Below are 25459 nucleotides of genomic sequence, written 5' to 3' on the forward strand. Positions count from 1 at the left end.
CGTCAGTAATTCAAGTATGGGACACAAAAATATAGAGTCACAGATGGTGCTGAAGGTTTCACGCCTGTGGCTGGGAGAATAGTTCTGCCATGATTAGAAAATGGGAAGGCAGGAGGAGAGCCTTGAGCTCGGTTTTTTTGTTTGTTTGTTTTTTTGTGGGTTTTTTTTGCGGTATGCGGGCCTCTCACTGTTGGGGCCTCTCCCGTTGCGGGAGCACAGGCTCCGGACGCGCAGGCTCAGCGGCCATGGCTCACGGGCCCAGCCGCTCCGCGGCACGTGGGATCCTCCCACACCGGGGCACGAACCCATGTCCCCTGCATCGGCAGGCGGACTCTCAACCACTGCGCCACCAGGGAAGCCCCCCAGTTTTGTACATACTAAGTTCATGGAAGATCTAAGTTAATAGTTCCAGCAAACTGTTAGAAATATGTACACTAGAGTGGGAGGGAGAAGTCAGAGCCGGGGAAATACATTTCAGATTCAACCAAAAGTAGGGGGTCCTTAGCATTTCAAGAGTGGATGGGATTTCCAAATGAAGAACTGAAGAAAGAGCTGGAAAGAGATACAAGAAGAAAATGACAGAGGCGAAGAGATTAGAAAAAATGAGCAGAGATTTACTCAGAGAAATCACAGGAAATAAGCTCAGTACTGAGTATACAAGGCAAAGAGAAAAAAATTCCAGATGGAGGAAGAGGTTAAGTGATGGTAAATGCCACAAAGACACCAAGAACAAATTGGCACCAGGTAGGGCCAGGAGCTGATCCCGCAGGCAAAGGTTATTCATTCCCTCACAAGATGAACATGTAAGCACCAATAATTATTCCAGAAGATCCTCTCTTTACATTTTAACTACTTAACAGTCACAAGCATAAGATTTATATAAAAGACCCATTTAATTTATTAAAGTAGACATTGGCTAAGTTATTAGCCATTACCTATGACTCTGTAAGACATGAAAAAATTGGAAGAAATGTAATGCGGGCCTTTTATCTGTATGGGAAAGGTCATTGCAAGCATCAAATATTGAATTTTAGAATGGTACCCCAGCAAATAGATATATATTATAACTCAAATTAGACTTCAAGAGGACCGATTTGCTTGAGATTTTATCATTTAAAATATCTTGCAATAAAACTGACTTCATAGAAGGACATTAGTCTCATACTTTAATGCTAGTCTGTCAGACTGTTTTAATAGATATATTTGAACAGAATTTTAATTTTTCAGATAAATTTTTTGTGAATTTAGAAGAGAATGTGAAGGATAATAGTAAGATGTTACAAATCAAATTTAAATCCTGATTTTACTTTTTTCATTTTCTACATCAATAATACTAACCAGTGATTGGTTTGAAATATATAATACAGTAAACTCTTGACAGAGGTATGATTAGAAAGTGAAAAGTTCTGACTAGTGTTATTGTTGATAGCACACATGCTATTTATAAGTCTCTAATGTTAAAAATACGTCACACAGAAAAACCTGGTAAATCTTTGGCAACATAATAAGAGAATCACAGATCTGTGATACTCAGTTTTTAAAACTGCAGTTGCACTTAGTACAGAGTTATGTTCCCAGCTCTTTTTTCCAGTAAAAATGCATTTCAATAATGAAATGTGTAATTTGGGAATTTTCACTGGTCTACAAGAACTTCAGATAGGTTGATTTTGTTCCATAAAGTTGATTTTGTTTAGTCAGTTTTAAAAAGGGGTAACTGATAGTATTTTTTGAAACGAGATGCAAACAAGACGCAGCAGAGAAAGACAGGATATTTGGTTTGAGAGCCATGAGAAATGTTGGCAGGCGGGGCTGTTTATCCCACAGAAGAGAAGGCTGGAGCAGAGCTTCACGTCTGCAAAGCCAAAACTGGCCTTCTTTGTTGCCTCAGAACATATATCGTGCAGCACCTGGGAGCCTTTGAGAAAGACAGATTTTTTTTCAAGGCAAAACAATGAGAACTGTTGAAGAATGGAGCAGGCAGGCGTCCCATCACGCTTTTCTTGTCCTTAACACATGTTCATGGAAAGACTAGGGACTCACTGGATATGTCCTTCAGCTTGAAAGAAACTGTACCTTGCACACTGCCGCCACTCCACTGCAAACACCCCGCCAAAGCATGCTCTCATTCCTCTGTGATCACAGCAGACTAGGACAGAATGGCCGTTGACCTCTCAAGGTTTTTCACCACTGGGGGGAGTGGTGCAGCGGGTCAGAGCATCAGCCTTGGCCTAAGCCACTCTACCTGGGCTCAAATCCCACCTTGGGCATTGCTAGCTATGATTTTGTGTAAGTGGCTTACCTACCGTGTGCCTCAGTTTTCACATCTGTAGGATGGAGACGATAATGGTACCCACCTTGTGGCTGTAAATAAGATCATGCATGTCAAGTAGTTACACTCGTGCCTGGCAGACAGCAGTTGGTAGCCGCTGCTGCTCCTTCTGTTGTGATGGTTGCTGTTACTCACCAAAGACATGGCTCTGTTTTGTTTAGATGAGCTGCTTCAGAAAGAGCAGAACTACTCGGACGATGTCTTGGCCAACATGATCAGCGAACCAAGGATCAGTTATGGCAATGATGCTCTCATGCCATCTTTGACTGAAACCAAAACCACTGTGGAGCTTCTTCCCGTGAATGGAGAGTTCAGCCTGGATGATCTCCAGCCCTGGCATCCTTTTGGGGTCGACTCCGTGCCCGCCAACACAGAAAACGAAGGTAAGAAGCCCAGGAGGGAACAAGTGTTCAGTCTGGTTGTATAATCTCTCTCGTGTTCTTAAGAGGTGACTTTTGATATGAATTTTTAAAAGTGCTTTCTCACTGAGAGGTATTTTGTTGCTTCTGGAATGAAAGCACAATATTCAATTAGTGTTTATGAGACAGTGACCTAGAATGCACACCTCTGAAGAAAACAGACATGTGATAAAACTGTGGAAATCACAGTTCACTCAGTGGAGAGAGAAAATTTTTTTTTCTTTTGTGGCCACCCTGCGAGGCTTGCGGGATCTTAGTTCCCCGACCAGGGGTTGAACCTGCGCCCTCGGCAGTGAAAGCACAGAATCCTAACCACTGGACCACCAGGGAATTCCCAGAGAGAGAAATTTTGATGGGGCCTGCATAATTGGAGGTTTGAAAGCCACCAAAATAGTCTTCGTTGGTTATTTATTCTAGTGCATTACATTTCAGATCACATTAAATGTTAAAGGCAAAGATAAAGAACCACTTATGTCATGAAAAGTAATTTGCTTAAGAGTTATACAATTCTGTGTTTGGAAAGTTAAATATAAGGCAGCTGTCAAAATTAAGAAGCACATTGACCTAAACATTTCTTCTATGATAATTCAGAAAAGCAAGATTTTCTCTGTCAACAAACTTGCACAATGCATTATGTACTTTTCATTCACAGGGATTTCTTAGCAGAAATTTTCAAATAATATCTATTTAGGAGAGAGAATTTTTTAGTCTTATTCCATATCATTTTACATGTTCAGAAGTATAAAATTTTGAACATAGGAACACCTTGATTTCGAGATACTAATACCTTGTTTTTCAAGAACACACAGGATTTTTTTTTAATAAATTTATTTTATTTTTATTTATTTTTGGCTGCGTTGGGTCTTTGTTGCTGCACGCAGGCTGTCTCCAGTTGCAGCGAGTTAGGGCCACTCTTCATTGTGGTGCGCCGGCCTCTCATTGCAGTGGCTTCTCTTGTTGCAGAGCATGGGCTCTAGGCATGCAGGCTTCAGTATTTGCAGCACGCGGGCTCAGTAGTTGTGGCTCGCGGGCTCTAGAGCGCAGGCTCAGTAGTTGTGGCGCATGGGCTTAGTTGCTCCGCGGCATGTGGGATCTTCCCAGACCAGGGCTCGAACCCGTGTCCCCTGCATTGGCAGGTGGATTCTTAACCACTGTGCCACCAGGGAAGCCCGAGAACACATAGGATTTTATCTGTGGTTTTTCTTTGTTAAAGAAGCAACTTTTGACAGTAATATTTTGACAGTAATAAATATGGATATATGTAGTATGGATACCTCAAAATACAATCACTTACTCCTCAGACTAAATATAAATCCAATATTAGACCATAAGTGCACTGGAGAAGCTTTTTTTAATTTTTTGTTTGTTTGTTTGTTTGTTTTGCGGTACGCGGGCCTCTCACTGTTGTGGCCTCTCCCGTTGCGGAGCACAGGCTCCGGACGCGCAGGCTCAGCGGCCATGGCTTATGGGTCCAGCCGCTCCGTGGCATGTGGGATCCTCCCGGACCGGGTCACAAAACTGCGTCCCCTGCATCGGCAGGCGGACCCTCAACCACTGCGCCACCAGGGAAGCCCGAGAAGCTTTTTCTTAAAGAACCATTGCAGAAAATCTTGATATGGACTGTTTCCATAACATGAGTAATCACCCCAAATGTGTTTCATTAATTTGGAAAAAGGTACCTTCTAGTAATACTATCAGACCATAAACAGCAGTGTTATTTATAATATAAAAATAATTAAGACTACCATTTATAAAAATACTTCTAACATAGAGGAAAAGAATTTAAGGATACTTAGTTATCAAAGATCTGGGTGACTTCCCTATTAAATTGTATTATTACTAGAATGCTAGTTTTGTCATTTTTTAAGATAAATACATTTTGGTCATTTAAAATCCTCATCAGTCAGTCTCTAATGAGATTTTTTTGTGAAAAATTTTGTAAACTGAATTTTGTAAACATTTTGTAAACTGAACACACACAAGTTTTTTTCTTTTCCTTTAGGATACTGTGTTGTTTAATTGATGGAGAAATAGGTAACATGTATGGAGTCTTAACAAACTTTGTTTGGTAGAAAATTGCAGTCCTTAATGCCCTTTTTATACCAAATAATGTTAAATGTGTAGTTTGTCACTTATGTCCAAGTTTTAGCTTTTTACGGAAAAATTTAAATACATAGATTATTCTCTATTTTTATTAAAAATTGCCTCTGCCATTGAGAACTTACTCATCTCCAATGTGATTCTAAAATTATAATTTATAAAGAATTAAATATCAATTTCTTATAATTTAAGACCTTTTCACGTCTTTTAAATATATATTTTCTATAAATGAAAAGTTCCCATTTAATATTTTCCATTATTTATTGATTTTGGAAAAGTAGGATAAAACATACTTTAGAGTTTACCTTAATCATTTTTATGAACACACACACAAATAATAGAGGATAAATTTGTACAAATTGTAATTTGTACTACAAATTTGTACTGCGAATTGTACTTTATTTATGGTAAAATTTATGGAAAGGGATTTAGAAAGCTCACAACGTAAGCTAAGTTAGCAGCAGAGTAAAATTAATTTACAGACATTAATGTGGATGTTTGTTGTCATATTTGGTATTTCCTTTAGAAATGTGAACTGTGCAAAGTTTAATGAAGATAAAAGACACTCCAGCCCCTGTTTTATGTTAACTCTTCAAATTTAGTGAATACGGTGAAATGCAATGAGCCTGGTACCACAGACCACAATAGAGAATAGCAAAACGTTATAAACATTCCAGAAGGTGCTTCACTTCCTGAATTTCAGAATTTCCCTTTCTCCATCAAATCTTGAGAGCTCAACTGCTTTATATATGAATATCAGCCTACATGTTTCCTTGGTGTCTTTAATGAGTTAAATTTAGCTTTGCATTTATCATATTAATAGTATAAGTAATACCGCAGTTAAATAAATCTGCTCTTATACGCCCTAAGCATTTTATCTTGACTCTATGTGTACTCATAGGCATATATATGATCTCCACTAAAAATTATACGCCTTCTATCAATATTTAAACATGCTTCTTATGTTAAAATTTTTAAATAGTAGCCAAACTGATCCATTTTGTTTAGAAAAAAAATGGGATAATGCTAACTGTTCCTTTTACGTAGAAATATAAAAAGGAACTATTTCATTTCACTAAAGCCACTTCCTGAAATCCCACCCCTGATGCCATTGTCAGCACTCTCAACTGTTTTCCTGTTCTTCTGCCCCTTAAGAATTCCCTCAAATCAAACAAGAAACAAGGCAGTGATGGTACAAGTTAGAAAGCAAGCTGTGATTTTTTTTTTCTCCTTCTCTTGCCAAATAATCCAAAAAAAACTGGATTTATCCTGGGTTTCCCCAAAGTGATCAGTTTACCCAAGGTGATCAGTTTTTGGAAGGTCAAGAACAAAAATGGTTTGGAGATACCCCAGAACAGCAATGGACTGAACACACACCCCAGGGCCCTTGAGTATTGCCAAGGTAGGTGCCCAGTTGGACAAAGTCCATGACTGAGTGCCTCTGGATCCCTGACCAAGATACAGCTATTACATTGCCTAGGCCTCATCAGAAGAGCTAATATTCAGGGCTTCCCTGGTGGCGCAGTGGTTGAGAGTCCGCCTGCCGATGCAGGGGACACAGGTTCGTGCCCCGGTCCGGGAAGATCCCATATGCCGCGGAGCAGCTGGGCTCGTGATCCATGGCCGCTGAGCCTGCGTGTCCGGAGCCTGTGCTCCGCAACGGGAGAGGCCACAACAGTGAGAGGCCCGCGTAACGCCAAAAAAAATAAAAAAAAAAAAAAAAGAGCTAATATTCTTGTTAAATAAGGGTGTTATTGACAAACAGCAAAATCTTACATAAGAGTATTGGAGGCAATAATATGTAAGATCTCAGAGCTTGAGTTCTGGTTTTCACCATCATCAGACCACCACTCCTTTTATAACATTTTGAAAAGTCTCTCTAACAATGAATCTTAAACTGAACTGACAGAGTTTGGTAGGGGAGTCAATACCATGGATGTAATTTATAGTAAGTGTTTCAACGAGTGTTCAGGCTTGACTACCAGTGGAATCAATGGCAGTCAGGTGTTTGCCCCCTTATGGATGTGACAAATACAGATGCAGACTGATACAGGGGCCCTGAATTAGTTTTTCTTTCTTCATTTTATCCAATGGTGAGCTCCAGGAAGATCTACAGTAAGAACTGTGCAGAAATGCATTGTGTTTATATATAAAGCTGAATTAGGTTTTGGACTCACATAATCGTAAATACATAAATGTCCAACAGGAATTTAGGAAGCTGTGTAGGGTGCAGGACAATTTTTATTTGTGTGGGATTGCCCTGTGCATGCCATCTAGCATCCCCGGTCCCCAGCCACTAAAAGCCAGTAATGTCCACCCTCCTTCTCCCATCATATCAACATCCCACACTACAGAATTATGTGCATCAGAGTTTAAATTCCAGCGCTGCTACGTGATTTGGGGCAAGTCACAGAGCCTCTCGGGCTGCTTCCTAGTCTGTAAAATAAAGTTGGTAATAATTGCTAACTCAGAGACAGGGTGTGAGCATTAAATGAGATGGTATGGAAAACTCTTAGCAAAGTGCCTAGAATGTAGTAAATGTTCAGTGGTAGTTTTTTGTTGGTTGGTTGGTTTTATTTTGTTTGTTTTTAAATAGAACCAGGATCATATTAGAGAGGTTTTACCAGCTTGTCTCAGAGAGTCACCCTAACACCCAAACAGTATATCCTTAAAATTAATGAATATAACAAGCCGTATAACAGTCCTAAAATCTTACCCTTTCTCCCCATCTTCCTCTTCTCCCTCTCCCCAGAGCCTTTTCCTTGTTAATCTTACAGACATGTGCTTGCACACAAAGCTATTGAAAATATCTAAAATTCTCAAAGGATTTCCTTTCATTGTTCATGCAACCCTTATCATCATCAGAGCTTCGAACGCTTACCAAAAATTTGTTTTTCTCAAGAACAATCAGTCAAGTCCACAGAGGGGGTCAGACACTCAAGCATTCTGTTAATTTATATTGAAAAAATAAGCATATCACAAACACAGTTTTCCAATATTTTAGGCTCTTTGACCAGCTGCGATTTGCCTTCAGGGATTGTTATTCTGTGGTTGAGCCACAAAACTGAAATGGCTAAACTGAAGTGAAGCTGTTGTTCATAAAACAGTTGTTCTCATGGATTGTGAAATCATCTGGCTGAAAGCTTTTGTGCTGATAGCATTTGTGTTTGCTCTGCATTTTCATGACTGCCTGACCAGAACAGCCTGAAGATGAGGAAGAATGCAGTGGCCACCAGAAAGTTTTTGTGGCCAGCAGTCAGCTTGTCTGTGTATATAATACATACACAAAACACTATAATATTCTTCATGAGGCACACTAGGTCTTGTAACATCGTATTGTGTAACTGCATTGTGAATTTGCCCTCTCGTACATTTTCGCTTAGCCATAAAGCAGCAATGAACAAAGCACTTTAAATGGGGAAATTGAGATTAAATAATGTCTTTCATCAAACCTGCAAGCCAGGGCTTTTCAGGCCCCTCTTATCTACGAGTAAAACTGATTTCCTGCTGATTCCTCCATCACCTTAGGCCTGATGGGGAGGGGAGGCTGTGCTGGGCAGCATTTAGCTTAGAACTGGTCTATTACAAGGAATGCCAGAGCTAAGAAACTCAAAAGTCCTAGCGCTTCCATCATTTTGTTTCTCTCTTTTTGTAGGGGACTATTTGATTCAGAGCTGCTGATGGCAGTAGAATAACATATTTCTGCCTATTTTAACTCTTTAAGACAATCTGTTTCTAATGTTTAACTTACTAAACAGCCAAAGTAACATGTTTTGAACACTATATTGAAGTTACTTGCTGGTTCAACTAGTAATGGTCCATTTGAAAAATTAGAAAGTATTTATTTTGGATTGGGGAGTAATGCACTCCTTTTTCTTGTCAATGTATATTCTTTTTTGCAGTGATGAAATTATCTTTTAATTATTGATGTCTGATCACTGAACACGAGTTACTTATTTTTTGAATATTTACTCATATTAAATCAGCCTCACACTGTTAAAGCAGACTGCAGTTTAAGTCACTAAAATTATTATTGTTTATCTTCCTGAAAAATATAGTTTTATTACTGTTTTCAAATAATACACGAACCTTGAAACAGAAAGGCAGAGAAATTTCTAGGAATGATCTCCTCACCCAGAATAAACTAATGACAGCTTTTTGTGGTAATATCTTTCAGACCTTTATCTATGCACATGTGATGTGTTTCCATATTCCCTTGAGTAATTATGGAATAGGGCTTTATCATTTGTAAGGGTCTTTGGCATGTGTGTGCACATTTGAGCCCTGGAAAAACCCAGCTTCCTTGTGACAAAACAGAAGCTCAGAAAGAAGGAGGTTTGCCCAAGGGCGCAGAGAAAACAAGTGGTGGCATTAAAATGGACCCTGAGACTAGCCTGACTACCACATCTTCAGTCCAAATTTAAACCACAAACTCAACTGCTTTCCCCTGAGTGGAATACAGTTTCTAATGATTTAACCATTGATGAAGGTAATCACTTTAAGTTACTTTTTTGCTCTGTGAGTTTGCTTTGGTACATTCTTACCTTCAACTGAAGCACCATTTGGGGCTCTTGTCATCAGGAAGCTCTCAAAAAGTACAACAATCCTTCAGTTAACACCATTTTATAAGGAGTAATAAAAAGTCCCTCACCATCCATTGTTGCGGATGGGAAAAAGGATGAAATACAGAGAAACAGTATTGTTCAAATGTATTTGTGAGTTGCAGAAGGAAGTATGTCTTAATCTGATACACGAATAGAGTGGTACTCATCCTCACAATAGTTGTCATAGAATATTTCATAAATAGGATATTTAATAAATGGAGTTTTATAGTATTTGAGAGTTTTTGAAATGGAGTTTTAAAATTTTTGGTTCCTCATTTCAATTAGAAGATAAGTTATTATTTCTGTTTTACTTGTGAAGAAACAGCCTCGGATGGGATCATTTGCCCCAAGTCGCCTGCATTGTAAATGTTGGGTTTAGATGCCTCCGCCCTCCTTTTCTCCTCTACGGAGCTGCCAGGCTGCATGATAAAGGACCAAACCACCTTTTTCTTTGGATACATCCAAATGTCTTGGTATTCTCAGCAACATTTTTTTTCCTATTTTGTAGACTTGGCTTGCTGCCACTTTCTTCTCCCTTACTGTTCCCTGCTAACGTGTGGCATTCAAAATCGACTTGGGCTTATAATCCCATTTTTGAACGCCCGGGCTGCGTGCATCAGTAAGCTGTATGGTCTTACTGAAATTTTTGATCCAAATGCCATCCCGTCGAGCACACCTTCTCTTCCCATGGACACCTCTGCTCACTTTTCCTTACCTTCTTACTTTTATATTTCCCAGACCTTACCCAAGAGGCTTTATCCTCCCTCATGGCTTCACTGGCCCCTTGTCCATTATTTATCCTAAAAGCTTTGTTTCTTTCCCTTGCCTGTGTCTTCAAAGACCAGGGTAAGTTCAAGTTAATATTTTCTGAGAGTCAGAAGCACTTTGGAAATACCAGCTAATGGTCAACAACAGTGGGCACTATTGTGCTGACTGCAATGTTTTCTTTGGGTCAGACCCAGAATACTCGCAAAGGAAAAATTGTGAAAGTCGACAAATGTGAAAGGAAGTATTTGCACTTCACACATTTCAACTCTATGTCATCTATTAAATAGAAACCAGTCTTTAAAAATACAGAGAGAGGAGGAGGAAACTCTGGTTTACCTCTTCTACCCTCAAACTGGGAACAAATTGGATTCGCTAAATGGCCGATTATGTGGTGAAACGTTCCTCTCCTGATAAATTCCTATTTGCATTTCTCCTGGCGATTTAATGGAGTCCTTTTGTAGTTAATTAACTGTAAAATAAAATAAGATTAAAAGAAAGATAAGATTGGATAGTTGTAAAAGGAGGTATCTTTAAGATTTTCCACTGCGCTGGGCATAATGTATTTTATTTCTAATCAAAAGCCAAGAAACTATTTCTAAATTCGCTGAGAGGAAAACCCACACTCCCAGCCCCTTTTCTTTGATGTTGCCGCGTATCTTATCCTGGTGAGCACATTTATTAGAAAACTAAGGAGTAGGATTGGCACATCAAGAGCGATAAGCCTTTTGAAGTGGTACCCCTCCCATCCTTGATGCTCAGGATTAACTCACTGTGGTTCTTTTCTAGCTGCTTTTTTTTTTTTTTTTTTTATAACTTGTGTATTGCACATGCTTTTCCTTGCGCTGTGTTCAGGAGCCACGACTTACCATCTCGATTTGTCTTGTTTGCTTTCCGTGTATCTTGCTTCCTGTGCCCAGTCGAGCCTGTTGACGCCCGCCCTGCCGCCGACCGAGGACTGACCACTCGACCAGGTATATCCCGGTGACCCTCCGCCCCTCCGCATCTCGCGCTTGCACAGACGCAGCCCCTTTCTTGGGGGTCAGCCTCTCTGAATTGCAGATATGGAGAAGCAGGGTTTGAAATGACCATGGAAACCAAACTTTTTAAAACTCCCCTTTGCTTTTCCTTACACTTCATTTCCCAAGTTCCTAATTAGGCGATCAATTTTTTGCTTTCTGAGCATTCCTTTTGAAACAATAAAAAGGAGCCCTTCCAACGTTTGTTTTTTCCTTTTGATTTTCTGGTGGAGAGGGTTCTGTAGAGCCTATTGGTCCTCAAGAATGGAAACCTACACAGATGCAGACTCTAGCTGGTGACGACCTGGTTACTGCTGGAATATCTCATTCCTTCTTTCTTGTTTGGTATCCGGATGGTCCATTTCTAACTGAACTGGGCTCAAACTTGAGTCAGTTCCTCAAGTAGACATGAGTTCCTAAAAATATCAGAATTGGAATATCTTTAGAGCCCAGAAGTATTTCCATTTTATCTTTTGTGGGTTATATATACTTATTCTTGATGAGTGTCTAAAATGCAGCTGAGGTATGTGCCTAATTTTCTATACAAGTTCTTTATTTTTTTATAGTACTTAAAATTCCCATTAACACTGATAAGGACACTTCTTTGTTTTTTTTTTTACATCTTTATTGGCATATAATTGCTTTATAATGGTGTGTTAGTTTCTGCTTCATAACAAAGTGAATCAGTTATACATATACATATATTCCCATATCTCTTCCCTCTTGCGTCTCCCTCCCTCCCACCCTCCAGTCGGTCACAAAGCACCGAGCTGATCTCCCTGTGGACACTTCTTTTTTTGGTAGTTTCCCAAGCATTAAGAAGAAACACACTTTCACCTTCCTATATCTCAAATTTAGCTTTAAGAATAATGTCACACCCAACAAAAGCACATACATGCCTGGTTTTGACCCCGTGCACTACCTCGCCCAACTGATAAGTACCCATTGCTTTCAATGAATCAAAAAGAGAAGTTACTGAATTGACAAATCTGTATATACTCTGGGGAGATTTTACTCCCAACAGTGCAAACCTACCCATAAATGTTTTCTTCTGTATCTTCGTAATGTCCCCATGCGGTACTAGGAACAGGGCATTAACCTCATATGGAGATGTTAACACAAGGAGTTTGACCTTTGCTCCCAGGTTGAGATGCAGTCAGCAGCCGGGCCAGGAGCAGCCCCTGCCCCTCTCTGCCAGTACAGGCTCAGGTTCCATCTGCTTCCCACCACAATCACTGACGAGAAATTCAGTGTCTGCCTTGTGGCACCTTCATGCCTCTGCGCTATAATTAACAGGGCAGCGGGGGCCGTGGAGTGACACATCTTGACAGCCAATCTCCTTGATTTTATGAATCTCTTTCTGTAGGGCTTTTCAGAGAAATTTAAATTATAGTAAGTCAGACCCAGTTTCAGCTCTTCTAACGTCTTCCTTATTGCCAGTGTCACACAAATAAATTTCAAAGAACCAGCAGTTGACACATCCCCAGCCTGCTCAGCCCACTGGTAGGGCCCAAGGCTGAGTGAGGGTCTGTTCCATTCTAACTGCAGCTGATACTAGCTTAGGTTGATCCTTTGCCTTGGGCCTTTTTTATGGCACTTCCTACTTTATTTTTAAAGGAAGAGATGCTTTTCATCTACAAGCATGAAATGTGAATTAGAAGCGCTCATTCAACCAATTTTATTAAGTTGCTACATTGAGCACACTGGGCAATTATGTTCCTATTGAAATACCCAGGAAGAGGTAACACCACTGAAGTAGATTTTTTTCCTTTTTTAAAAAATCTAAAATGAAAAGGACTTTTCTATACATTCTTAAACAAAAACAATTTGTTTTAAGGGAAGAGCTTGAGAATACTTAGAGGTAACATACAGATGGGAAGAAACTCCTTCTAAAGTCTTTGTTGTAACAATAGCAATAGCTCATTTTGATATTTCACAAAGACTCTCCAACTGCTTTGGAGGGTCAAAAGAAATTAAGTAATAAGGCCCCTGTTCTCAGGAGCTTGAATAGAAAGACCACATTTTGTGTATTTAGAAAGATGAGATGGAATTAGAAAGGCACGGATATACAAAGTAACATAAAGTGTAAACCACCTTGTGATGTTTGTTTGTGATTTGAGCAGATGGGACATTAACCAAGGGGCGCGTTAATCAGGGCACTTGCTGGAGATGAGCTTTAAGATAGGTTTTGAAAGGTTTTGGGCACATCCATTGTCAAAGAAGAGTGGAATGTTCTATACAGATAGATGAGAGAATGGCCTGGGCCAAACTTCCTTTCTTACACTATTGTAAGGCTTGGGTTCCCCAATAGAAGAGGGCCATAGTGGGGAAAGAATGCTCAGATAGGAAGTGAGGGAGATTCTAGCTAAGGTATGTTTATGAACAGTCCTATTTGCTGCGTATGTCTTAAGAAATACTATGCTCTATATTTTTGTGCTTGTAGTGAGTCTTTTGAGCATTTGGACCAGTTTCCCCCTGTGTTTTCTAGCATTACTTTCGGTTCTTCATCATCACACTTTATGAGACCACGTGTTTGAGTCTAACGTGCTCAATTATATCATTAGATTTTCCAAACTTAGAAACCCTTTCCAGGATTGTCACATCATGTTATTCAATTGATGTCATTGTTTTTTAAATAATCACTGCTGTCACTCTGAAACAAGTAAAGAAAGGGCTTTTGTATAATCACAACTGAGGAAAATGACTTCTCCTTGACTTCCATATCTGAAATAACAGGGTACAGTAACTTCTAGAATGTAGTGTCAAGGAAGGAACACCTTTAATATCAGTAGTGATTTCTAGGGATGGTGACCATTACAGCTACTCCCCTGGGCTTATTTCCAGAGAGAAATAGACTCTGAAGGACAAGTAACACCATTTGACCAGAATAAAGGAGACAAATACAGGCATACCTCGTTTTATTGCTCTTCACAGATGTTGCATTTTTTACAAACTGAAGGTTTGTGGCAACCCTGAAGTGAGCAAGTCTATTGGCGCCGTTTTCCCAAAAGCATTTGCTCACTTCATGTCTCTGTGTCACATTTTGGTAATTTCGCATTATTTCAAACTTCTTTGTTGTTATTATATTATGGTGATCTGTGATAGTGATCTTTGATGTTACTGTTGCAAGATTACAACTAGCTGAAGGCTTAGATGATGGTTAGCATTTTTTAGCAACAAAGTATTTTTAATTAAGATACACACATTGTTTTTCAGAGTAGACTACAGTATAGTGCAAACATAGCTTTTATATGCACTGGGAACCCCCCAAAATAGTATGACTCACGTTATTGCAATATTCACTTTATTGCGATGGTCTGAAACTAAACCTGCAGTATCTCTGAGCTACGTCTGTACATTAGCAGACTCTTCACAGGGTGGAAAACTTACCCTTTCCACTATAATTTTAACCATGCTTCTCCAGTCCTAATAAAGGAAACCAGATCCTTTGAGAAAGGTTTCCTGAAGGACATGCTTTCCTTCCTCAAATGAACATGCTTCCCTTCTTACTGAGAGCCTGGTGTCAGAGCTTAGAGAATGAGAGTCTGGTGTCAGAGCTTAGAGTGGAATCAGGACAACTCGGAAAATGCATGTGGTAAAACTGTAAGTGAAGGTCCCTGCGATTTATTTAAAACTTCTCATCACATATCACTATATGCAGTTTCAGCTTATTATCAGTGACATTTTCCTGGTGCAAGCTTATTAATTTTTTCCCCTTTTTAAAGACATTTGCTTAATATATAGAAAGGCTTTTCAGTGAATGACTATACATGCTGTACAAAAATGGACTAGGGAGAGCTCTTTCCGCTGAGTCCTGCAAACTATTGTGCTATAATTAATTATCTGTTGTTCTGACTTGCTACATGAATTTGAATTTTTTTTGACTATTAAAAGTAATCTTTGTGTCCTTTCAGAAAGAGTGTGGGTTTTTCTAGAAGGAAAGACTATTCAAGAGAGTGTTCTTAAGATCTCAGAAATATAATTTTAACTATTGCACTGTTAGATCCCGATGACAGAAAGAGGGTAAGGTATAAAGAAATCACTTTAGTTCTAAAGGGACCTCAGATTTAAAAGGGTTTGTAGAAAGATAAAAGTACACAACTAATGAGAAATAAAAGAACATTAGTGTCACAGCCCAATAAACATTTGTATCAGGAAGATTAGAGGTCAGAATAAGATGAAACTTATTAGAAAATGCTAATCATTTTAAAGCAAGAACATAAATAAGAATAGAGAGCCCTACAGCTCTTGGGATGGGGTTAGGAATCGGGACAGTCAGTGAGTGGACCAGTTAAAAGATGAGAGAGAATGGGAAACTGTCCCGCTTTGATTGTGCTTCTGTCTTTCATGTGTATATTAAACAGGGTGGTCTTTTGTTAAAGGAAAGGCAAGTCCAAGACAGGTGAAGATGAGAAAACAAGGCACTAGCCCTTTGTAATAGTTATCTATTACTATGCAATAAATAACCCCATAACTTAGCAACTTAAAAACAAACCTTTACCTTCTTATAATGAATTTCAAGGATTTCAAACATGGTTTAGCTGGGTGCTTCAGGCTCAGGGTCTCTCAGGAGGTTGCAGTCAAGACATCTGCCACAGCTGCAATCATCTGAGGGCTTGAAGTTTGGCTAGGGCTGGTGGGTCTTCTTCCAAGATGGCACACTCACATGGCTGTTGGCAGGAGACCTCAGTACCTCACCATGTGAACTTTTGAGTGTCCTCACAACATGGCAGCTGGCTTTCCCCAGACTAAGTGATCCAAGAGAGAGAATACAAAGGAAGCTGCCTTGTATGACCCAGTCTCAGAAGTCATACCCCATCACTTTTGCCATATTCTAACAGTAGAAGCAAGTCACTATATCAGGTCTACACCTGAGGAAAAGGGAATTAAATCCCACCTCTTTTTTTTTTTTTTGTGTGTGTGTGTGTGGTATGCGGGCCTCTCACTGCTGTGGCCTCTCCCATTGCGGAGCACAGGCTCCGGATGTGCAGGCTCAGCGGCCATGGCTCACAGGCCCAGCCGCTCTGCAGCATGTGGGATCTTCCCGGACTGGGGCATGAACCCGTGTCCCCTGCATCGGTAGGCAGACTCGACCACTGCACCACCAGGGAAGCCCAATCCCACCTCTTGCTGGGAGGAGCATCCACAAATTTGTGGATATATTTTTAAACTACCACACTTCTCTACTCAAGTCCAAGTTCTTATAAATCATGGGCTGGGAGAACTTGAGGGCAAGATCGTAGAACCCCTCTCCCTGATCTTTGTGGACTTGGAAGATAGGGATAAGAAAATGTAGTTGTGACAAGCCAAAGGGAGAGAAGACAGCATCACAATCTACATGCCGGGTGGAGACTGACATTGATCTTGGGTCCATTTTCAAATAGGTTATTAAATGGAAGCTTTCTGAATAGTTGACCAAGAATCAGTGATATGTCACAACCAGCGTGGGTTCCCTGGATCTTGTAAAATTATCCTCTTTTCTCTTTGTGTAGACTGTGCTGTTAGACTGGCACGTCATACGCTGTGGACATTGCTTTTCAATTTCAGCAAGATGTGTAACAAGGTTCACAGCACCTTGTAGACAAGATGTAAGAGTTGATAGACCAAAAGCAGGAAATCAGGTCCCATGGGAGCTGAAGGAACTTGGTAACATGTAGCCCAAGTAAGAGAAGAATCAGCAGGAACATGATGCCTCTCCTTGGGTATCTGATCTGTTCAAGGCTACAGTGCAGAAGGGGGATTTAGGCATGCTCTATGTTGAACAGAGTGGAAGTTATAAGGAAACTGATTTTGGCTTAATGTAAGAAAGGCCATTCTAGTAGACAAAGCTGTCCAAAAATGGAGGCAAACTGATAATTCCTCTCTGTTTAAGTAGAGCTGAGAGTTTACCCCTGGGTGGGAACACCAGAGAAGAGATGATTTTAGAAGCCATTCTCATCCTAAAATTCTGACTTTTGATATTTAAATGCTGCAACGTGGAAACGATATTTATACTTTGTAATTTCACCTTTTGTTTTAAAAATTACTTTGCGTTTTGATTTTAAGCTTCAAATTACTATCTGAAAAATTAAATTCATTATAACAATTAGTGTAAGAATCATATAGCAATATATAGAGAAAGAAGAGTTAGCATGTTAGAAATTGTTAGTCCCACAGAAGCATTTTTCAGACATTATGTACTGCAGTTCTTTATTCAGCAGATGAACCATTTACATTATGTATCTATAACTAAATCACTTAACTAAATAAATGATATGATTTTTACAGTGCTTCACTGCATAGATGCATGAACATAATTTATTTGTAATTGGAACAAAGTCCTAAAGTAGCAGTTTTTTTCTGCCAGGTAATTAATGCTCATTTTTAAAGCCTTTTATTATTTTTTCTGAAGGAATGAGAGCACGTGGAAAAAGACATATAATAGGCTAAACAATGAGCACCTAAACCAAGCGAGTATGTTCTAGGAGCAAATCCTTTCCAGCCTCCCAACTAGCATTTAACTTCTGTCTTTTTCCCCATTAAAAAAAAAAAATTATAGCATGTGTTTAAAGGCAATAGAAGCCTGAAGTGCAAATTTCTTTAATCTTTAATTTATTTTTGTTTAAAATAGGTAGTGGTTAAGGATTTAAATATAGGGTGTCATTTTCTGGAAGAAAGTCATTAATCCATTTTCCTCTAACTTCAGGCCTAGAAAGAAGTTTCTGGTAGGCTTTGTGTTGTAATGTTATTGTTTATAGATAAAACAAATGGACTGGCCTGCGTATTTCGATTATGGTATAATGCTTATGGTATCATGCAGGTTCGGGGTTGACAAATATCAAGACGGAAGAGATTTCGGAAGTGAAGATGGATGCAGAGTTCCGACACGATTCAGGATATGAAGTTCATCATCAAAAATTGGTACGTGACATAATCTACCTCTTCAGGCCACTCTGTCTTGTCAAATGACTTTCGTTCCTCTTGGGTCAGAAATCCAGTTAAGGAAAAGATTAAAACGAAAATAAAATACTTGCCTATAGGATCATCATGAAAACGTGAAGAAAAGAAAAAGAGGCTCTTTATATAGTAGTTCTTTAGGTCTAGAAAGCAGCTGAGCCCACGTTGGGCTTAAAGTGGAATTACTTTGTATTCTAGCAGCCATTTTAATAAACTTCCTGTCTGTTTTCTAGGAAATCAGGTTTATAATAGGCTTGTGTGAAGGATCGAAATCTCAGATAAAACACGTGTAAACACTGCTTGGGTTCACAGAACAGCTTCACGGCCGCTGGCTTAATTTCACATTTGTAAACTCTTCCCCTGGGCTTCGTCGCCTCTCTCTCACCCCTCCTTTCTGTCCCCTCCCCACATTTTAAATTTTTCCTCGGGAGTGGGATGGTTGGGACTCCCTGGAGGTAGGTAGAGGGGTAGGTGAGCCAGACTGCATTATGTTCCCAGCAGTGTGTTCAGCAGAAGGCTTGGGCAAGAAAGACTGTGGCTTCCTTTTCAGACAAAATTACCCTTTTTCCCCCCAAATGTTAGAATTGGAGTAAATCAAAAGGCACCCATCTCCCTTAAGGTTACATAAAAACCTTTACCGAAAGCTTCAGATAAATCAATCCTGCATTATGCTAGGGGACCTCCCATCTTAAGAGTAAATAAGCCCAGTAAGTGGCTTAAACTAATAAAGAAGACAATTTTGTTGCACATTCAGTATTGAACAAAAGTGGTAATCAGATTCTGAAATCAGTAATAATACTTGAGAAGGACTCTCTCAGGCACTTTGTTTTTGTTTGTGTGTGTGTACACATGTGTTTTTCCCTTTCAAGGAGAAACTGTCTTTCCACTATTCATAAATAAAATTTGTAAATCCAAGTATTAAACTCCAACCGAAACCCCTATAAAGTATAGTGTATGCCTCTTTTCACTCTAAACAATTGAGGCAAGTTCAAAATTGACTTGAGATTCAGATTTGCATTTTAACTCCCATAATCTTTTTGATAAAAGCACAGTGAACTTTTTGAAGTGCGGTTTTCGTTGGCAAGTTAATCCAGTGTCAGTTATTATAGAATCAGGGGCACTCTTGATCTGGCTGTTGCTGAAGAGGTTAATAACAACTTGTGGAATCTGTTGAGGATTTGGGAGCTGGTGGGGCAGAGAGCTGAAGATTAATGTGTGGATTTGCGTTTTCTGGTGCCTGTGTCATAAAAGCCCATCTCCGCAATTACACTAACTCCTGTAATATGACCGTGACTAATGGCAGAAGCAGCAATTGAGAGAATCAGCTCCCTCTACGGAACTAGTTGATGAAATAATGTACTATAATTAGTGCAATGAATGTTACAGAATTACAGTATTTTCTTAAAGACATAGGAAGATGTCCAGACTTGCATTCATTTCTGATTACCTCATACTTTTATCGTTAGCTAATTAATGATTTGCTTTTTATAAATATGTTCAGTGAGCATATTTGTTTAGAAAGGGGCATAATTATGAACAGTTTCTAATTTTGTTGAAGATATACCATAAGTAAAACTCTTAGAAATTCGCTTTATTTGCTGTACTTCATGTTGCCTTTTCAGACTGCTAGGATGTTACTTCTAGCCATGACAGTCAGTCATTTTACTGTCTTGAGATTATACTAAAAGAATTATTTAGGGAGCTGTTTTTATTAATTTACATAGCAAATGTGGTATATGTTCAGTAGTAGCTGGGCCAGATGATCTGTCATAAGATCATCTCCTTACATAAAAAATGATAAAAGTTGCAGTGTGTTTTTATAATTCCATTCAAGTAAAGTTGAAAAAATAATGACTTGCATTTATAAACAGTATGAAGGAATGTAGTGTAATAAATTTATCACTGAATAAATTTCTTCTTTACAGTATTCTCTAAATTCTTTTCATGTTTAACACAAATAAACATCAAGAATAAAACAACATTTTTAGTTGAGTTGCCAGGGACAACATAGTAAGAAAGCATGTGTTAATGTGTGGCTATTAAAATTCCTATCTTGTTGCCTACTACTTCTTCTCTTTGAAAAAGTGCCTTTTAAGCATTATGCTTCTCAAGGTTAATTAGTGTCTTGCTGAATTATTGTGGCTGAAAGTAGGTAACAAGATGCCTTTTTTCTTCTGTTTAATGCCTTTGTTTCAGAATGCTTGTTCCTATGTATTTAAAATGTCCCTCTAAGGAAATGAGGGCATCTATAGTTTGGAAAAGCACCTAAGGCATAGCGGTCATGCGTCAGGTCTCCCAATTTAAACCTGCTGTGACTGGGAAAATACTGACCTCCTTTCATAATCACGATCCGTGCCTTTCCAGTGTTTGATAGATCCGAGAGCTGCCGTCCCCCTCTTACAGAATGTTCCATCTGTCAAAGGGTTTCAGGTCTCTGCAGGCTTCTGTTTTGCCTTTCTAGAGACATGTGGGGGATGGAGCGAAGTGGACTTCCTAAAACTGGGGAAGCCACATGTTGTACATCATTCTATAGACTACAGATGTCATTCTTAGTAAGTAGAACATGGGGTTTTTTTTCAAGTACGCACCAAATAATTGAGTGACCAACAACTCAAACTTACGGCATAAAATATATACCGAATATACTGAAACTTTTCACATACCTCATCCAGATATCTCCCGCAATTACAATCCTTTCTCTTGCATTTGTTTTCCAGGTGTTCTTTGCAGAAGATGTGGGTTCAAACAAAGGTGCAATCATTGGACTCATGGTGGGCGGTGTTGTCATAGCAACAGTGATTGTCATCACCCTGGTGATGCTAAAGAAGAAACAGTACACGTCCATCCATCATGGTGTGGTGGAGGTAGGTAAACGTGGCTGCATGTTTGCAGGTGGGAGTTAAAGACTATGAAGAAAATCTTGCTGGGTGTTAGACGAAGAATCATCCAAGTATCTCTTTGAACAAACAATCCATATTGCTGCTCAAGTTGCAGCTATTTTCTTGCTTCTGGTTTTTATTCATTCCAACTTATAACTACTGTGATCGAGACATTGGGGATATATGCTGCTATCTCAACTTCTTATAATTTGTATTGAAATATCAAAATAATACTAATGGTAATGCCTGGCTTACGGATATTGTGATTACAGATATTGTGATTACAGACATTTAAAAGAAAAAATAACAGCAGAAGTCACAAATGAAAAAAAGGAAGTGGAAGCCTGCTTTTAAAAAAAAAAAATTTTAAGCACGCTTATTCCTGGATTTTTTTGTCTTAAATAATTTCATTTCTAACTCAAGCCAGGTAATAATAAATAATTTTCAGTAAAGAGTCTTACCTTTAAAGTCTCACAGAAAATCACATTATACCAAAAGGCTGAGTGAAATATACAAGGTTGTTCAAGACCTTTAACCTGTCACCCTGCACATCCACCTGAAATATCTTAGTTTCAAGGTGTTAGTGCAGTGGCACTGGAGGTGGAGAGAAGACCCACAAAGTGACAATTACATCTACTTGAGACTGTCCAAACACCCCAACCTGTGAGAAACAAGAGTACGTACAGCACAGAGGTAGCGAGTTACACCAACAAAATAGAGTAAGCTGCGGGATTCAAATATGATGCCTTAAACCCATGATACAAAATATTTTAAAATAAAATTAAATGTGCAAATAAGTTCTTCATATGCATTTAAAATGCAGGGTTTAGGGGAGGAACCTCACAGTATATGTATTTTTTAGGAAACTGTTAGGGAAAGTGAATTAATACATCTTGAGAAGTTTAGAATTTTTAGAGCTGAAAGAGATCTCAATAATCAATTAATTGATCTTCTCATTTTCTAGATGAGAAAACAGACCCAGACAGAAGACATGTCCTTTCAATGTCAAATTCCGTAGAGCCAAGTTCACAGTACAGATTTCCCCACATCCTGTCCATTGCTTTTTTCCATCAGAGCAAAGTTCAGATATTTCCAGTGAGTTAAACTTCTCACTAACCCCAAGGAAATGTGCTCCAAACCATTCTTGATTATAGGAGGGCAGGAACAGTTTAAATAAATTAAGTTTGTGGCAAAGCCAGAAACCTCATTTAGTTCAGCACTTGGAACATCCAGGCTCCTTGTTTACAGGACCTGCTGATGGAAATTGGTTTTGAGTCTTGTTTTCCATGTCCATCCTGGTGTAGATGTGCTAAAGAACAGTGAAATGAATGAATTCAGGAAATAGGTGGCAAGATGTATAAGAACTGAATGATTGACAGATAGGAGGGGAGCACATAAATAAGCGATGACGACATCATGAAGTGTGGGGCGCTGCTCTTCATAGTAGTATTTCTGAGCTTCTGTCCTTTGAAACAGTATAAGATGTATTATTAGTAGCGTTATTAGCATCAGTAATCTCATTTCTACTCAAAACAATTTTGTTTCAAAAAAAACAATTTTTTTTCATTTTAATTGCATGTTTGAGCAAAAAAAAAACAACCTGTTTTCATACTTGAATAATTCAAAAGCCCATTTAAATTTTTTTAATATAATCATACATTTTAATGGCCTTGAACTGATGAATCTACCCAAGCGGTGGCTTCCTTTTTATCAAAGTACCCGTCTTTGGTGCCAAAGGACAAAGAGCCTATACTGGTTTGCTCAGGCTGCCATAGCAAAGCCACAGCGTGGCTTAAACAACAGAAATGTATTTCCTCACAATTCCTGAGGCCTCTCTCCTGGGCTCATAGGTGGCCTCCCTGTGCCTTTACATCACCTTCCCCTGTGCAGGTCTGTGTCCTAATCTCCTCTTCTTGTAAGGACACCAGTATTAACTGCATAAGGTCCACACTAATGACCTCACTTAACCTTAATTTCACCTTTAAAGACCCTCCAAATACAGTTATATTGTGAGGTATTAAGGATCAGGTTTCCAGCATCAGAATTTGGGGAGGACACAGTTCCGCCCATAACAGAGACCAGTGATGCTGGGCGGTAAAACAAGGCATCTCAGGGGCTCTTTGCCGTGATTGCCATGATTGTGCATGAGACTTACTGGGTACTGATTTCAAAGGACACATTCCCCAGGTCCCACCCCAGACCTAGGAAAACAGAATTTCTAAATAAGAGGCTGGAAATCTGAGTGTAGAAAATGTTCGCAGCTGAATCAGACATGCAGTCAGTTTTGAGAATCACTGATATATATATAGTATTACCACTCCTGCCTCTTTGTTGTCTAAGCAAACCTTAGGGAGTAGAAAATGGTATCTCCTTGTCTCCAAGCTCACTAGTCTCTCACTGGTTGCCTTTTAAGCCTTCTTACAGCTGCCTAGGTTAAATGTTTCTTTTGGTTAGTTAGCAAGAAAAGTCTCCTTGGTTTTGGAATATTAGAGCAGTTGATGCTTTAACATGAGTTCTGAAAAAAAATTAATTAATTTTTAAACCAGAAGGCATCCTTGTAGGGAAGGCAGTCGATCAGCCCTTCTCTTGGTATTTATTTTGTTAGCTACTTGAGAGCAACTAGGAACCTCTAGAGTGACTGCCCCACCTCCTTTTGTGTTTCTTTTCTTCATTTCCTCTCACTTCCTTCTTCCTTAAAGTAACGATGTTGTCAAGAGCCGGGAAACCATCCCTTTTTCCCTGGAAAGGCCTTCCTTTCTCTCCATTCCTTAGGTAACCCTTTCTCAAACTCCGTGTTGAGCCAGTGTTCAACACGGAGCTTGAGGAACTTCAGGCTAACTTCATCTAAGGTGCTCGTCGTCATCCCTGCCCTTAGGAAGGTGATAGTCTAGCTGTGGTGGTTTTGCACTTGGACACAGAGAGCTGCAACCCAGCCTAGACACCTAGGGTGCCTCACGTGGTCTGGGTGATGCAGGGTGCTGGGGGGTTTCAACATGATTGCTCTCAGAATCTACGCCGAACGAAGTGATCCTCCCACACACATTTCTCTGCCTGTCTTAGCAGGTTGTCACCCTCAAGGACGTGGAAATAAGTTTATTGCCAGCTCTGGTTAACCTATTTCATTAATGAGTAACCTTATTTCACTAAGAACAAAAATGAGTAAATGGGTATTCCCAGATGGATGGGTCTAAGTCTGTCAGAACAGAATACAGTCACACTTCACGCCATCCGTGCATGAAGGAGAAATCACGACAAAAGCCTTGGTGTCCAGGAAATTGCTCCTTCTTAGAGGAAAAGATTCCTGCAGAAGATCACAGAGGTGTGGAAGTGAAAGCAAGCCCAGTACTTTTATGAATAGAATCGTTACCCGGTGGAAATGAGCAGTTGCCAGTTTTTGTTTTGAAAAACTAAGCAATAAATATTGATTTAGTGACTTGCTTAGTCATAGGGCCAGAGATTCAGTCTGTAAGTCATTAGCCACGGTTTCCCAAGGAGATGACAGTGCTTCATTTGTGCTTCAAGCAGTGACAAGATAGCCTTCCGTTGTTCTGTTTCCCAAATGCGTGCACCATCTCTGGTGGCTGAGTATCCCAGCGCCTGCTGAATTACCCACCATTGTCCTGCTGTAATCAGGTTCTGCAAAGCCCATTGACCCCAGGTTCTGTTTAGTAGCAGACAGTCCTTTTCTACACTGATGTCAGTTGACACTGAATATTTTAAAATATATATTGAAGTAGTATGTCCACTACTTCTCATCTTTAATAAGAAGGGGGGGCACAAATTCTCTTTATTGAAGGACATGAAAAAATTTTCCTTTCACAGATCTGATAACTAGAACACCAGAAGTCTCCCATCCCCGCCCCCAGTCATCTCATGAATGATCTAAAGAAGAGAGTTGCTTATTTAGCTTTTTATGGAGATATGGCATATGACTCTTTCTAATGAATGTGCTATCAGATTGGTGACATTATAAAAATAGGTCCTTATGGGTCCTTTCTTCCTGACAAAAAGTCAATCTTTAGTGGAGGCACCTAGCCACCGCTATAGCAGTCAGACAGATTGGTCAGGTTAAATTGGAAGCAATGGTAAGAAAAAGTGAAGGTGGACTCAAAATCTTCAGGTGGCTGGAAGTGAACTGCAGGAGGAGAAATTGGAAGGTCAGAGGAAGTCCTCAGCATAGCGGGAGAGTTCCAGGGCATGCCTGAAGAATTACTTGATGTAGGCACTAAATATCACTGAACTACTTATAAAGAGATGGAAATATAATTAAGAAAATGAACATGTATACTGTAGAGTAGAAAACCAATACTGCAAGGTTACTAGAAGGGATAAACCATTAGCTTGAAAACGTCGTTGCTGTTCTCTTTGCTTGTGCTTTTCCTTCCCACGTTCCTGGTGTTTCTGATGT

The 25459-nt window shown here is 39.4% G+C and overlaps 1 protein-coding gene across 6 annotated transcripts in view; it reads left to right on the forward strand.

Moving 5' to 3' along the window:
- APP (amyloid beta precursor protein) overlaps nt 1–25459 on the forward strand; it is a 275370-nt gene that overhangs the window by 244346 nt on the left and 5565 nt on the right. For 3 of the 6 annotated variants that reach the window (XM_027101867.1, XM_027101888.1, XM_027101902.1), the window contains 4 exons: nt 2491–2712; nt 11138–11191; nt 18036–18136; nt 20890–21036. In XM_027101867.1, coding sequence (XP_026957668.1) covers nt 2491–2712; nt 11138–11191; nt 18036–18136; nt 20890–21036 — 524 coding nt within the window. The remainder of the gene's footprint in view (nt 1–2490; nt 2713–11137; nt 11192–18035; nt 18137–20889; nt 21037–25459) is intronic. The other 3 variants (XM_027101878.1, XM_027101895.1, XM_027101907.1) reach the window with 1 other exon arrangement.

This window comes from Aethalodelphis obliquidens, unplaced genomic scaffold (assembly GCF_003676395.1).
Source record: "Aethalodelphis obliquidens isolate GAN/ISIS:26980383/991018 unplaced genomic scaffold, ASM367639v1 scaffold1, whole genome shotgun sequence".
Lineage (NCBI taxonomy): Eukaryota > Metazoa > Chordata > Mammalia > Artiodactyla > Delphinidae > Aethalodelphis > Aethalodelphis obliquidens.